The sequence below is a fragment of the Struthio camelus genome, chromosome 6 (genome assembly GCF_040807025.1).
Source record: "Struthio camelus isolate bStrCam1 chromosome 6, bStrCam1.hap1, whole genome shotgun sequence".
Classification (NCBI taxonomy): domain Eukaryota; kingdom Metazoa; phylum Chordata; class Aves; order Struthioniformes; family Struthionidae; genus Struthio; species Struthio camelus.
In genome coordinates, this window is record NC_090947.1 from 28645712 (window position 1) to 28661181 (window position 15470).

The 15470-nt window shown below is 67.3% G+C and overlaps 1 protein-coding gene across 12 annotated transcripts in view; it reads left to right on the forward strand.

Annotated features, from left to right (window-relative positions):
• The window catches only part of TNS1 (tensin 1), an 81396-nt gene that overhangs the window by 2905 nt on the left and 63021 nt on the right, over positions 1-15470 (forward strand). For 5 of the 12 annotated variants that reach the window (XM_068948946.1, XM_068948949.1, XM_068948944.1 and 2 more), the window contains exon 2: positions 3961-3998. Coding sequence is in view for 7 of the 12 variants with exons in the window: in XM_068948933.1 (XP_068805034.1) it covers positions 1536-1650; positions 3961-3998 (153 nt within the window). In the remaining 5 variants the exon portion in view is untranslated. Of the gene's footprint in view, positions 1-1535; positions 1651-3960; positions 3999-13342; positions 13824-15470 lie in introns of those variants that run through there. The other 7 variants (XM_068948933.1, XM_068948950.1, XM_068948937.1 and 4 more) reach the window with 4 other exon arrangements.

Sequence of the window (15470 nt, forward strand, 5' to 3'; positions counted from 1 at the left end):
GCGACTGGGTGTGTGAACTAGTGAGCACACGCCTGTAATCCCGTATGCAACTGCATGTGCACGCAGGCATGACTGGAAATGCTTGTGCATGAGCACACACATGGACATGCCCAGGAACATGTGCACACACGTGTGCACTCATGCCTGCTCACACACCAGCTCCTGCACACACACCCACACCCACATACACACACGGTCAGATCCGTCCTCATGACCTCACACTCATTGCATCGCACCCCCCGTCCCCAACTCTCAGGGGCTGTGCCAGGCAAGAGTAGGCGCAGACACCTCCGTTGGCCGTCCCAGGGGACACGAGGGTGGTGCATTTCCCAGGCCCGTGGGGTGGGTGTTCTTGCACAGTCACCCATGGGTGCTGGAGTGGCTCTGCCTTGGGCACAGCTCACCACCCTGGCCATGCTGCACAGGCACCCTGTGCACCAGGACACGTGTTCAGAGGCACCACACATGCATTCACCGGGCACCCCATACGTCCCCCTCCCCATGTAACACCCCAGCTACATGCTGCCCAGCATGTGGCACCCTGCACATTGTGGTGAGATGTCCTCCTGCGCAGTGCACGTATCCTGTAACACCTGCACATACTGGGCTGCAGGCTGCATGCACTGTTGCATATCCATGCACATGCATGTAAACAGATCAGCGCGTGCACACATGTTCACCCGTACATGGCTTCATGCATGCTCACACACATGCACCCACATACGTGAACGCACACGAACACGCTCACACATCCGTGCATGTGGACATGCAGGCATATGTGCATGTGCACACAGGTGCTCACAAAGGCACATAAACACTAGTGCACCCACTTGCGTGCACATGTACACACATGCACTCTAACACACTTCCAGCCTGACAGGTAGGCAAGTATAAGTGCACATCCATGCATGCTTGCATGTGCACATGCACCAGGCACAGGCATGCACGCTAACATGTATCACACATGCCCACACACGTATGCACACATCCAGACGTGCAGATACGTGCGCATACCTACATGCAGAGGGGTATGCACGCATGCTGACACCTGTGCATGTGGGTACATGCACACAGGCACATGCATGTGCACGCACACCCGTACATGCACGCACGCACGTATGTGCATGCACACGTAAGTGGCTCGGCCCCCCCTATGCCCCGTGTGCGCCACCAGGGGGCGGCAGAGACTATTTAAAGGGGCAGCCCCTCTTGGGGGGGGGGGCATTGCCCCCCACCCAGCCCTGCTGGCACCTGTGCAGGAGCCAAGGCCCTGGCCATGCTGTCCTGGCCCCATGGCACTGGGCCTCCTGCAGCAGGCAGTGCCTGAGTGAATGAGGTGCTGGGGGGTTCCCTTTGCATGCCGGGGGGTTTGCACTGGGGGGGGGGGGCAGATGGAGGATGAACCCCCTGCCCAGAGGCAAACTGAAGCTGGGCCATCTGGGTCAGGGCAGCGCAGAGGTAGGGATGTCATGGGGTCCCTGGCTGGCAGCGGGGTCTCTGAGCCACCTGCTGATGAAGGCCCCGTGTCCCCCCAGCCCCAGGACCTGGAGGCCCCCCCGGTGCACACGTTCAAGGTGACCAACTTCAAGAAGGTGAAGGCGTGCGGGATCTGCCGGCAGGCCATCACGCGGGAGGGCAGCACGTGCCGAGGTGAGCGCCAGCCCGCGTCCGGGGCCTGGCCTGGCCCATGGGGGCCGCGCGGGGGCCCGACGGGTGGGCCCGGTCCGCCCAGCTGCGGGGGCCCGCAGCAGTGCCAGGAGGGCTTGGGGAGCCGGCAGGGTGGCGAGCCTGTGTGCGCTGGCGTGCGAGCTGACGCGGAGCTGCACTCGCGTGCCAGCGCGTTAGTGCAGGCGGGGTTGTGTCAAGTGCGTGTGTGAACGCGGCACGGACTGCACGTGCGTGTGATAAACATGTCTGCGCGCATGTGTGCGTGCAGGTGTATGAGAGAGGAGCGTCTGCGAGCCAAGCGTGTGCAGTAGTGAATACACTTGTGTAGGTGTCTGGTAGGCGCCAAAATTGGTGAGTGCCCCTTTAGGCAAGGGGTTGCATGTGTGTGTGTGTGTGTGTGTGTGCAAGGGCGTGCGCAGGTGTGCGCGTGCCTGTGTGTGTGAGGGCAGGAGCTTGTGCATGTGCAAGGGTGTGCATGCGTACCTGAAAGCAGGATCATGCGCAAGCATGCACATGCAGGCATGTGCACACGTGTGTGTGTGTGTGTGTGTGTCACAGTGGGGGCCTGTGCAAGCATGTGTGCAAGTGTCTGCATGCCTTTGCGTGCAAGCACGAGGCAAGAAAGGCATGCGCAGCTCGCTGCACGTGTGATGTGGCCGTGCGTGCCAGCTACATGTGCGTGCAGTGTGTGTGTGACTTCCTCAGTGCACACGTGTGCACCACATCGAAGTTTGCACGCGTGTGCCCGCATGCATGCGCTCACGGCCTCCCCGACCTGCCCTCTGCCCCCTTGCGTTGCATGTGGCTGCTCAGCCCCTACGAGCCAGGTGCTTCCCAGTGGGACACGCGCGGTGATGTGTCCCCTCGCACGTGTGCGGTGACGCCGGGCCCCGTGCGAGGGGCAGCGGGGGGAGGAAATGCTCCTTGCCGCGGGAACAATGTGGCTTCCTGTGTTCCCTGTACCGCAGGAAATGACCCCGGTGCGGACAGGGCCTGGTGTGGTGGCCGTGGCCAGGGCCACGCTGCGCGGGGACTCTCTTGTCCCCCTGGGACAGTAGATGGGGGAGCTGTGTGGGTTTGCCGCTGCAGGGGTGCATGGTTGGTGTGTTACTGCTGGGCTGGGGCGTGGGCTGGTCTGTCACCATAGGGCAATGCCGGGGATCCAGGGCACCTGCTAGTCCCCTGGCAAGTTGGGGGACATTGGAGGCCACAGGGCACGGGAAGAGCGGAGCGAGTCCCACATGCACATGCGTGTGAAATGTGTGCAAGCGCTGCTCTGTGTCCGTGCACGTGGGCGTGCAGAAACACCGACTCTTGAGATTTGCACCTGCGTGTGGACTCCGTCATGCGAGCACGCACAGGGGTGCGCATGCACGCACGGACACAGCAGGCTCACCCCCAAATGGTCATGCACCAGCACATGCGTGCACCCGGTCCCCGCGTGCACACAATCCTGTAGAAACTCACACTATGTGTCCACAGTGCAAACACGTGCACCAACATGTGCCTTCATGCAGCCCTCCGCAGAGGACACAGGTGTGAACGTGCACGAGCGCGTCACCAACACAGGTGGGCAGGCGTGCACAAGCGCTCCGGCCTGGCAGCAGCCCACGGCACGTGTGTGCGCGCTGCTGCACCTACAGGAGCTTGTGAGCCGTGTTTGGTCACAGTCTTTGTTCATGCCTGTTAAGCTCCGGGCACCGGGGTGCACACACGCACGCGCTCTGCCGGTGTGTTGTCACCGGAGCCGTGGAGCGGATCACGCGTGTGCGGGGGTGCGTGCACCTGGGCGCTGTGTGTGTGCGCCTGTGGGTGTGCAGTGCTTGTGCCTGCAGGTGTTTGTGCGTGCGCACATGCATGTGTGCAGGGTGCATGCGCCTGTGTGTGCAGGGTGCATGCGCCTGCGTTTGCGGGGTGCCTGCTTGCCCGTGTGCAAGCATGGGTGGGCGCTGGGGCGGGTGCCTCTCTGCCTGTACCTGTCTGTAAGTGTGTGCATGTGTGGGGGGCCGTGTTTTGGGGTGTGTGTGTGCACATGTATGTGTCTGTGTGAGCATCTGGGTGCCTCTGGGTGTGCGTGTGTGTCTGCGTGTTTGTGCACACCCGCATGGGCATGTCTCTGTGCGGTCTGTGCCCAGTGCCGACCTGCTCCACGCGCGTCCCTGCAGGATGCCAGCCCCAGGCACGGGCTCCCTGCCAGCTGCCCCGCGGCGATGCCCCTGGCACCCCACGAACTGCCCCCCAGCGATGCCCCTGGCGCCCCGCTAACCCTCTCTCCCCTCTCGTGTCCCGCAGGCTGCAAGCTCTCCTGCCACAGAAAGTGCCAAGCCAAGGTAAGACCTGCGCCCCGCTGCCAGCCCCTCCCCACCTGCCTTGCCTGGGTGGGGGGACTTGGGGACTTTCTGCACCTGGAGGGGGGTCCTGAGCCCTGCGGCGAGGAGTCCCACAGGTTACCCCCCTGGGGCGCGTGTGCTGGGCTCTGACAGCGTGCGGGGACGTCCCCGGGGGTGGGCACCATGGTACCCCACAGGTGCCCGGCCCCCGCGGCGTGTGCCCGTCCTGACGGTGGGGCTGGGGTTGGGGCTGCTGCCCTGCTCGGAGGTTCCCTTCGTCCGCAGGGCTGGCGCCGGATAAGCAGTGCCCGCCGTACCACCCCCCGCGGCAGCGCTGGCCCCCTGCCCGCCGCACGCGCGCTGGGCACCTCTGCCGCTCGCCTGGCACCGCCGGGCCGCGTCTCGCTGGCACCGGGCGAAAGCTGAGCCGAGGACGCCCAGCAGCCGAGCGAGCGGGGCTGCGCCATCGCCCGGCGCTGCCCCGAGGCCACGGTGAAGCGGCTGCCGGCACGGCTCCCGCGCTGCCCCCTCATCTTGCGTGAGTTCAGGCCTGCGGCCGGGCTCCTCGGAGAGGCGGCGGTGGGCACGGCGCTGCGCTGCCGGGGCAGGGGCAGGGCAGGCTGCGTTTTTCCAAAACGCCTCCGGGAGGGGACGAGTGCCAGCTGGCGCCGTGGCTGGCACCTCCGGCGGGAAGAGCGTGGCGTGCCCCGGGCAGGCGGCGCGGGCTGGGACGTGCCCGTGTCCGTGCCCGTGCCTGGCCGGGCAGGGAGGGAGGGCGAGGAAAGGCCCCCAGGCTCGGGGGCAGCCGCACCGGGAGCTGTCTGCGCCGGAGGCCGGGCACGCGCCGGGCTTCGCCGCCTGCCACGCTGTGGGCGGTGCGGAGTGTGCGCCGGGGTGCAGCCTTGGCACCCTGCCCCGCTGGGGTGCTGAGGAGCCGGGGGTGCCGGGGCGCCTTGGGGACGTGCCTGGTGCCCCTGGCCCTGAGCAAGCAGGGCAGAGCCAGCTAGGAGGATCTGCAGGGCAGTGCGTGGCCTCTGCCACCTGGGGGACCCTGTGCCACCCTGGGGACCCTGTGCCACCCTGGGGACTCTGTGCCAACCATGCTGCAGCTGAGCCGAGAGAGGTAGCTTTCCTCAAAGACTGGGTGCTGCCAATGGGACCCAGGTGTCTTGCGTCCCACTGCCACACTGTCCCCAGCAGGCCAGGCCATCAAGGACCCCCCTCCCTTGTCCCCACAGAGGGCCAAGCCAGGAGCTTGGGTGTCACCCTGGGGCCCAGCACTGGAAGGTGCCGGTCCGCCTGCAGTGGGGCACATGGTAGCAGAGAGCGGCTGCTGGTGGTTTCCAGGCAGGAGGGAGTGATGGGACTTGCCCGTTTCTTGAGATGGGCGCAGTGGGGATTCTCTGCTGTCTGATACAGGGTTGTGCAGCGATATGGGGTTGCGCTAGGAAGCCTGTGCCTGGGTTTCCGGTAAACAAGGGAAGCCCATGGCCTGCTCCCATAGCCAGCTGCAGTTGATTAACTTGTGTCACCATTCCCACGCTCGCCGGGAGCTGGAGATCCCCCCTGTGGGGCTGGCTCGCTGAGGGGGTGCTGCTGGGGCTGGGGGCGTGCATGGGGCCGGGGCCAGGGGCCCCTGCTCTGCAGCTCCTTGGGCCAAAGCCTGGGGAGGGGCTCCTCTAGCCGGGCAAGCGGCCAGCTGACTCACGCGCCGGCTTGTTATCGTAGGGTCTCCAGGGAGGGAGCGTGTGGGGAGGGGGCTTGGCACAGAGAGAAGACTGCCTCTTGTCCACCTGAACCCACTCACATTTAACCCCTGCACCCCCAGTATGTTGGGAGGGGGCGATGGGTCACCCCAAGGTGCTAGGTGCTGTACAGCCCCATGCTCCCCCCTCCTGCCCTGGAGATGCTGCGGATGTCCTGGTCCCCCCGGCTTGTTCCTCGCCTTGGAGCCTGGCCAGCGATGCTATTCCCAGCGAATTCCCCTTTCTCCCCATATTTACTCCCTGGGACCTGCCCCGACCCCTTGTTCTGCCCCATGCCTGCCCCCACAGCTGGCTCTCTGCCAGCTGGCTCCTGGCCCAGGTAGGGGAAGCCCCCAGCTAAAAACACCCGTTCCTGCCCAAAACGGACTGGGCCTGGTGGCAGAGGGAAGGGGGGGGAATAAGGGTGTGTTGGTGGGTGCTGGGTGTGTCGGGTGTGCGGGGGGCTGGCAGGTCTGGGGTACCAGGGCAGTGATGGCTGTCTGGTGGATGTGACCGAGGTACGGGTGGGTTGGGGTGACCCCGGGGAGGTGCGAGGGTGCTAGGGAGAGCCGTGTCGCCGGGGCGGGCAGCGAGGGGGTGAGCAGGCGGGGGCCATGCCCCGCGCCCCTGGGGGTCCCCCCGAAGCAGGGGGGCAGCAGAGCAGCCCGTGCCCCGTGGTGGCAGGCGAGCCTGGCGTGGTGCCCGGAGCCCGTGGGCGGCCCTGGGGGGGCCGGGGCAGACGCACTCACATCATCCGGGAAGCACGAAGCCGTTCCCATGCCCATGTAAGGCCCTTCTCGCGCCCGGCCCCTCCGCTCAGGGATTTTTCCCCGCTTAGCAAACCTCCTTCCCTCCCTCCCTCCCTCCGAGCAGGACGGACGGACGGACGGACGCTGGCACGCACCCGAGTACCCCACCCTGCCCCCTCTGTCCGTCTGTCCCCACACCGAGCCCATCCTGCCAAAGTGTGTGTGTGTGGGGGGGGTTGTATCCTCCTTGTACAAGTGGGGAAACTGAGTCACGGAGCCCTGCTGGGGGGGCTGCGGCGCGTCCCCTGGCTGCGGGCTGTGCTGCCCCACAGCCCAGCGCGCGGTACTTTCTGTGGCCCACGCGGTGGCACGTGCTCTTTGCGCGGGCACCCCCCGTCGTCCCTCCCCGATCGCGGCGTGCCGTGGGGACGGTCGCCGCGGGAGGCCGCCGAGGGGAGCAACCTGGAGGATGCTCTGCTCAGCACCTCCCCGTGCAGCGGGGCTGGGCGCAGACCCGCGTGGGCGCTTCCCAAATCGCAGGGCCCGCGGAAGTGCCGGGGGCGCCCCCAGCCCCAGGGACGGGCTCGCTGCGACCGGAGGCTGGATTTTGCTGTGACACTTGTTGGAGAGGCTGCGAAAAGCCCGTTGTGCAGGGCTGGAGGACATGGGGGAATACGTCTTTCCCGGCGCTGGAAGCCGGCCCGGTAACGGCCAGTTTGGCTGGGGAGCGGGGAGAGCTGCCGCCTTCGGCTGCCAAATTGGCCTTTGATCGCCGGCAGGCGGTTCTGGGAATGGAGCTCAGCGGTGCCGTGCCGTGGCCCTGGCCGGGCTCCAGCCTGCCCCGCGCGCCCCGTGCCACGCAGGGGGACCCGCAGGTGCTGGGCACCTCGGGTGCTGGGCAGTTGGCTCTGTGAGGAGGGGAAACTGAGGCAGGAGGGGAAACTGAGGCAGGGTGAGGGCTGCTTGCTGCCCAGCGGAGGGCCCCGTGGGGAGGCCTTGCTCCCCCAGTCTCCCCCGAGGCTGCGCCCTGGGCAGCTGGCGGTGAGCTCCTCGGGGCTGCTCCCGGCTGCTGCTCCGAGCGCGTGTGCGCATGTGTGCGTGTCCGTGCTCGTGAGCATGTGCGTGCGGGTGTGCATGCCTGTGTCTGACCATGAGTGTGTTTGCAAGATCATGCGTGTGTGCGTGCACAAACATGCGTGAGCACGTTTCTAAGCGCGTGCCTGTGTGCATGAGCGTGTCTTTGCAAACGCATGTAGGCGTATGTGCAAGAGCGTGTGTGTGCATGACTGTAAATGGATGCCTGTGTGTGTGTGTGCAAGATATACGTGCGCATAGGTCTGCGAGTGCAGGCGTGTGTGTGTGTGCATTAACACGGGTGTGCCCATGTATGTATGCAGGCCCTGTGCTTGTGTGTGCATTAACGTGCTGCCCGGGGGTGTGTGCTTATACGTGGGCAGCTCCGCCTGCACATGTCCCCAAGGACGCTCGCGCCCCTAGACGCGTGTTCCTGCCTGCATGGCCTCACATGCACATGCATGTGTTCACATGTGCGTGTGTGTGTGCGTTCACATGTGTGTGCTTCCCGCAGGCCCAGCTTGGTGCCTTCGTGCTGATCCTTCCCCGCTGGCCTAGTGCCAGGCCCAGCTTGTTTTTCAAGTGCCCCCTCTGCAGCAGGAGTCCGGGGCGGTTTGTCCATCATTAAACCGGGTGCTGGAGCGGGGCCAGTGCCGGGCAGTGAGGCGCAGCCCGGCGAGAGCAATCGCTCGCAGTGCCCGCGGCACCTCCTGTCCCCTCGCACGGGGACAGGTCCTTGGCCGTGGGGACAGCGCAGGGGACGCACAGTGGAGTGTGTGGTGCTGCAGAGCAGCGTGTGCATCCTTCCCTTTCCCCATCGCCGCTGGTGCTGGGGATCCTCGGGCTGGCAAAGCAGGTCAGGGCCAAGAAGGGAAACTGAGGCAGGGAGTGGTTGCACTCCTGTAGGCAGGCTTGAGGCCTGGTGATGGGCACCTGTAGCCGTGCCATGGCTTGCACAGCTCCACAGTTCAGGGCAGTGGCATGGCCAGACCCTCCATCCTGGGCTGCCTGTGGCTGTGCCGGGCATGGTGGCTGCAGGGAGGGGACATCCGTGCCTGGGCTCGTGCTAGGGGACGTGTGGCTGTCCTTTCCTTCCTCAGCGCTCGAACCGCTTGGCCCCACTGCCTCCTCGCTGTGCAGGGGAGGGGATGACGTGCCAGTCACACGCGGAGCTGTCCCGTCCCTGTGTCCCTGTCCCCGATGCCCTGTGAAAAGCCACCCCTCCTTTGCGACAGATAATCAGCAACACCCCGGTCTCCACAACAGAGCGGGCGGCGGGGCGGAGGAGCGCCGCAGGAATGTGTCCTTGGCCCTGGCACGGGCCCAGCCGCGGTGGTGGGCTGGGGGGCTGCTGGGGGTCAGCCCTGTCCCCGTGCTGTGCCAGGTCGTGTTTACGCAGCGGGTCCAGGAGCCGGAGCGGCGAGGCGGGGGGGGGGGGGGTTCTTATTTTTTTTCTTGCAGTTTCCCTTTTCCCCTTCTTTACGTCACTGCCAAAATATTCGGCCTCAGTCACAGCTCCGGGGGGGGTCAGCTCGGCTGCTGGGAGGAGCTGGGGCCCTCCTTCGCACCCTCGGGGTGCTGCTGCGCGCGGGGAGGGAGGGCAGGGGCGAGGCGACGCTGAGACCGCCCGTGTTTGCTGCCCTGGCGAACGCTGGCCGGGGTTGTTTGGGAGGGGGGGTGTCAGCGAGGGGGGGTGAGCAGCCGGCCGCCCCCAGCCTCCCTCTCCCACCTCAGGGGCTCCCAAACCAGTCCCCTGGCCCAGCTCTGTGCTGGTGGGACTGGGGAGGCAGGACCTGTGCCGCATGGGGGTACTTGGTGGGGGATCTCTGCCTCACTTCTCCTGTGCTGGCTCTGGCTGCCCTCCTGGACCGCTCGGCACCCCCTGCGGCCACCCTTCGCTGGCCCTGCCCTGGGCAGGGCGCCAGGGCCCCGGGGACCCCCAGCACCCTCAGAGGGCAGGCGCTGACCCTAGATCGGCCAAAACGGCTGCTCTGGCTAGGGGAGAGGTCCCACAGCCCCTGCTTTGGGCTCCGTCTCCTCCCCGTGTGTTTTCGTCTCCGGAGACGAACTCCCGCGCCTGGTCCAGGCGCCTGCCCGGTGCCCACCCTGCCCTGGGCCAGCCGGACCCCCGGCCGGGAGCTCCCTGGGCTCTCGTCCTCCGCCGCGGTTCGGGGCCGTGATGCTTTTCCAGGCCCGGTGCGCCCGTGGGCAGTTGTTTTGGGAGGAGGAGGCAGGCCCGGGAAGGCTGGCTTGTCAGGCCCAGCTTTCTCCATGGGTCCCAGCAGGGGGACCCCATGGGGCACAGGGCCACGAGAGATGCTTGGCCGATGCTGGACCCCCTCCCCCTGGCACTGCTGCCCCCAGTGGCCCTGGGGCGGGGGGGGTTGCGTGGCTGGCGGTGGAGGGAGCAGAAGGACATTTTCAGGACTTTTCCGTCCACGTCCTGCAGAGGGGACACGTGAGGGACAGCTCCCGTCGCATCCCCAGGGACAGCTCCCGGTGTCAGAGGACGGGGACGAGCTGTCAGTGCCCTTCGCTCGCCCACTCGTTTCCATCTCCCACTCGACCGCTGTTATTTTGCCGTCTGTCCCCTGGTTTTTCCGGGGCTGGGGTTTCCCAGGCTTTGGGAGCTGTCCCGCCGGGGACGTTTCCCAGGGAGCCGCGGCTGACAGGACCCGGGAAGCAGCTGCGGGGATTCGCGCCTTCTCCTCTGGCCAGAGCAAAGCCAGGGTTCGTGCCCAGCTCCTCGGGCGTTCGTCCCTCCGCTGCCCCGCGCCGGCAGGCGAGCGCGCAGCTCGCAGCCCTCCTCTCTGCTGCCGAGTCCCTCGAGCCCCCCCGGAGGCTGCCCACCACCCGCTTCCCATGCCGGGGTGGGGTTTGGGGACCAAGCCACCTCCGAACCGCAGGCTGGGCTGCCCCCATGTCCCCGGCCAGGGTCCCTATGCTGGGAGCTGTGCGAAGACGGGGAGGGCTGGGCTGTGGCCTCCGCCACGTAACGCCTGCGGTGGGGAGGCCGCGGAGACCGGGGTGAGGGCTTCGCTGGCTGGGGACGCCTGGCCCTGACGGTGCGCGTACTGTCTTTGTACAGCGCCTGGCGCGGCAGGGCTGCGGCGGGGGGACGAGCTGGGGTCCCGCTCTGCTGTCGGGAGCGCCGGTTTGTGCTGTGCTGGAGCCGAGCCCTCGCCTGGCTCTGGCCCCAGTAGGAAACAGCCTGGGCTGGACAGGAAACCGGTGGGAGATGTTCAGCAGAGATCTGGCCCCGACGCTGCCCACCGCGGCTGCACGAACCTTCCTGGCGGCCACGGCGTCGTGCTGAGGGGCACAGCGCATTCGGGGGGAACACTGGAGGAGACACCCCTCTCCAAACCCTGTTTCTTTATTAAAGTTGTCATTTGGGGCCATGCCAGCGCAGGCTGAGACTGAGGGAGCCTGCCAGCATCGGGCCCCTCGTGCCCCTTCTCCCGCAGCTGGCGGGCAGAGGGACAGGTCAGTGGGAGTGACGCCCCTGTCCCAGCCTCGTCGCTCCTGCCGTGCCCAGCGCGGGTGGCCTCCCAGCCGTGCCTCCGCTCCCTGCGCCCGTGCCGCTGCCTGTGCACGCACGCCACTCGTGCACGCACCCGTGTCGGTGCCACGTGTGGCACTCGGCTGGCCCAGCCGGCCAGGAGCAGACGTCTCGCTTTGCCCCTTGCCTACTAACCACAACCGAAGCCAGATGTGCCGGGCGGCCTCAGCAGGGAGGTGCAGGAAAGCCTGACTCATCCCCGGTCGCCTGTTTTTTGGGAGGCCGTGGGGCTGGGGTGAGGGGCACCTTGGGGATCCAAAGGGATCCTTGCAAGGGGAGCTTTGTCCCCTCTGTGCCCCTCAGAGTGGGCTGTTGGGGGAGGATGGGGTTTAGCCCCTTGGGGGGCAAGGGGAGAGCAGAGGGGCTGGGGTTTGCTCCGGAGGAGGATGAGGCGGTGCCTGCCAGGGGTATCATGGCTCCCTCTGCTTCGTCCTGAGCAGCAGGCAGCGTCCGTCGGTGCCTCTCGGTGCTCCTTCCGGTGGACCCATCCGGCCCAGGCTGCTGGGGGAGACTGAGGCAAGGAGAGATGTGCAGGGCTGAGCACAGGTTGGGTAGGGCAGGGTCTGCTGGGATGGGATTGAACTCATAGGGCTAATTTGTCTCATGGGTGGGCTCAAACCCCTGCGGTGCCACCATAGCCCTGTTCCCCTGCTTTATGGTCTTGGGAGGTCACTTGGCTGATCTGTGCCTCAGTTTCCCCCTGCGTGTAGCAACACCGGGGGCACATTTCCCTGCTTTGCTGGGGAGGAGGTGGCCAGAGAGGGGGTTTCAGGGATCGGGTGGCTCGCAGACGCCTTCCCCTGATGTGTGTTGGGGAGCAAGGTTGGGGTGAAGAGGACTAGCCCTCCAGTTTGGCTGGAGGGACCTCAGCCGGCAGGATGCTTGGCTCAGCCATCCCGGGGCTGCCGGGGCCTCTCCCCATCATGCTGGCAAACGTGAATCACTGTGGCTCACTCGCTGGCCCCACGGAGGGAGGAAGGCAGAGAGAGAGCCTCTCACCGCCATCCTAGCGCCCCAGCCAGTGTCTTTTGTGGGGTTGGAAGCTCCTGGAAAGGCAGATGCCACCTGCCATGAGCAGGAAGGGGTCTTTGGGGGTCCTGCCCCACGGCAGCTCCAGGCAGAGCTGGCTGTGGTGTTTTGGCTGGGCCCGCAGTGCAAGGACGGAAATGCAAACAGGAACGGGGAGGTGTTGGGTGAGAAAATGTCAATAGTGCTGGGCCTGGTGGTTGGCTCGCGGCCTCCCTGGCCTGTTTGCCTTTCTGTGGGCCACTGCAAGGCAGGCTCAGCCCTGCTACCCGACTCCGGCAGAGGCTTTTCCGCAGCATGTCCCTTCGATCCTGGGTCTCCTGGCACTGACCACTTGCTCACACGGCAGCTGCCAGCACCCGCAGCCAGGGCTGGCTGCCTCCGTGAGGGCTTGGGGTGAGAAAAGAGGGGTGGTGGGGAGAGGAGGGGCTGACCGTGGCTACGCAGAGCCCTGTGTGCCCTGCCAACGGGGCCTGAGAGCCCTGAGGAAGAGGAGGCTGAAAGGCAATGAGAGGGAGGAGGGAGGACATCGGTGGTTTTGGGACAAGCCAGCAGGGACTGGCATGGCTCCATGTGCTGTGGGCACCCTGTCTGCGGTGTGAGGAGGGGACGACTGCCCCCCATCAGCCAGGTCGTTTCCATCGTTTTGGCTTTGCTCTTCTGCAGGCGCCTGGTAAATCTCTGCAGCTCCACTCTCCCCCCGCCACCCCGGCGCCTGGGGGCACAGCGCACCCTGGGGCCCTTTATCGGGCATGGACATCCCGCGGCACGCGCCGGGGGGGGTGGGGGGGGACCAAGCCACCCTCTGCCAGCAGTGCCCGGGGGTGCTGAGCAGAGGAGCCCCAGGAAGGGCCCCCCACCCCGTCCCGCCGCCCCCTGCGCCACAGGCGCCCGGGCGATAAGGCCTCTTGGCACGGGGGGCGCGCGAGGCGTTCGTGCTTGGCCGTGCTGCACGGGGAGGCGGTGGCGGTGCTGGCGGCGGGGGGTGTGTGTGGAATATTTGGGCTGGGGGGGGGCCGCCCGCTAGCCGGCGCCCCTCGCCCCGGGCCGGCTGCCCGGGGCCTGGCTCCCGTTGCCTTTAAGGGCGTTTTGGGGGAGGCGAGGGGAGCGGAGCGGGGCTGGGCGTGTGCGTGCCGGACTTGGAGCGCGCCGTGCAGCTGGGGAGAGAGGGAAGAGGAGAAAGAGAGAGAAGGAGAGAGAGGAGGGAGGGGAGTGGTGGAAAAAGCCACCCGGGACCCCCCCCCCTCCTCCCCAAACCGCCCCCCCGGCGCACCCCCCGGGCTCCCCAGCACCCAGCCCCGGGCGGCCCTGGGGGTGCAGAGGGGCGAGGGGAGCTGGCGGGACCCCGCTGCGCCCCTCCGTCGCCGGGGTCCCGCCTGCGGGGAGCGAAACCCTCCGGCTCTCCCCCTTCTTCCCTCCCCTCCCTCCTCCCTCCCTCCTTCCTTCCTTCCTTCTCGACGCTTGTCCCGAGGAGGGAGGGGGGCATCTGCTTGCAGTCCGCCTTCACGCCTGCCGGCCGCGGCGACGCTGGGCTCCGCCGTGCCCCCCGGCCCCCGCCGGTGCCCCCCGCGGCCCTGCGCGCCCCCCGGCCCGCCGAGGCTGCGCTGCCGTCCCTTTCGGATGTAGGCAGGCGAGAGGCCGGATGGATTTCGGGAGCGTCATGAGCCAGGTACAGCCGGGCTGGGAGGGCACCGGGGGTCCCCCGTCGCCGCAGGGGACGCGGCGTGGTATCCCCTCGGCGGTGGCAGGGCGCTGGGGGTTGTGTGCGACACGGGTGTGATGAGGTTGGCGTGTGCTGGGGGGGGGAACCCCTCCCACCCGCCCCGGTTTGGGGAGTCCCCAGTTGTCGGTCCCTGGGGGGGGTGGAGGGGTTGCAGGGTGTGTGAGGGGGGTGCTCGGAGGGGGCAACGCGCCGTTTGCCAGGAGAAGGTTTTGGGGTGGGGGTCAGGGCTGGTTTCCTGCATCCTCCGGGGGGGGGGGGCTCTGCCCCCCCCCGTGCCCACCTCCGCACCCCTCTTGGGAGGTGGCCTGCGGGGTGTCCCGAAGCGGACATCCACGCGCCTCCGCGTTTGTGCCACTCTACAGCGCAGAAAAATCTGTCCCCGGGGAGGGCGGGCTGTGCGGGGAAGCGGGGGTCCTTCCCTCCCGGCGCCCCTTTCTACCCCCGGCACCCCCGTGCCCGCAGGTGATGCCCGGCTGTGCCGTCCCCTGCCCCAGAGAGCCGCCGGACAGGCTGTGTGCGGGCTGGGATGCCCTGGCAGCCCAAGGGTTAACCCCCCCACCCGCCCCCCGTCGCTGATCCCCCTCTGCGGGAACCGTCAATGGTTAACCCCCCGGGTTAATGAGTGGTGAGGAGCCTGGGAGCTCAGAGCCCGGCTCCTCAAATCTCAGCCCGTGCCAGCCCGCCGGCCCCGGGCGGGCATGGGGCAGGGCAGCAAGCCGGCCGCCGGGCCCGCACAGGGTTAAATTCGCCAGGGCAGGTCCCCGCGCAGATGTTTTTAGGCTGCGTTCCTAGGAGAGGAAACAGCCGAGCAAGGCATCAGCCCTTTTGCTTTTAAGGGGAAAACAACAAAAAGAGAACTGCTCCGCTCTGTGCTGCGCCCGCGGCCGGGCCGGCCCGGGGCGGCCGGGCGCTGCTGGCCAGCGGGGTCAGGGTCACCCCTGGGACGTGTGCCCCAGGCTGGGGGGCTGCTACGGGGCAGCTGGTGTGCAGGGGGCAACGTTGGGGGGCTGCAGTGTGTGCGCTGCTGGGGCCCCCGCGGAGGCTGCTGGGGTGGCACCCGGCTTGGCAGCTGTGGCATGCCGGGTTTTCGGGTGCTGGGGGGCACCCCACGTCCCTACAGCCCATGGCTCTGGGGGGGCTCTGTGTCCTACAGCTGCCCCCCAGTGGTGCCTGTGGGTCCCGTGCTGCTGGGATGCCAGTGCCTCGATGCCATCCCAGACCCACCGAGCCCGGGCACGGGCACTGCCAGCAGCCCCCATGTTTGCCCTCCCCTTTAGCCCCGCTGCGTACGGGTGGCCCGACGCCTCCTCGCCAGTGCCACCTGCCTGCAGCCCGAAGCCACCCTGGGGCCCGGTGACCTGCCCAGGGTGGTGCACACGGAAGAAGCCGGTCCTGAGTAAACGGCCCCCAAGCCAGGGCTTTAAAGCGCAGCCCTCAGCACTAACGAAGCCTCCCCGTTAGCAAGAGCAGCTGGCCGAGCCGCCCGCGCTGCAGGAAGGGCAGGGCCGGCGGTGACGCTTCGTGGGGCCGCTGGCCAGCCGCCCGCGCGGCTCTGCTCCTCGGCACTGTGCCCCTCCGTGCCACTGGATTCGG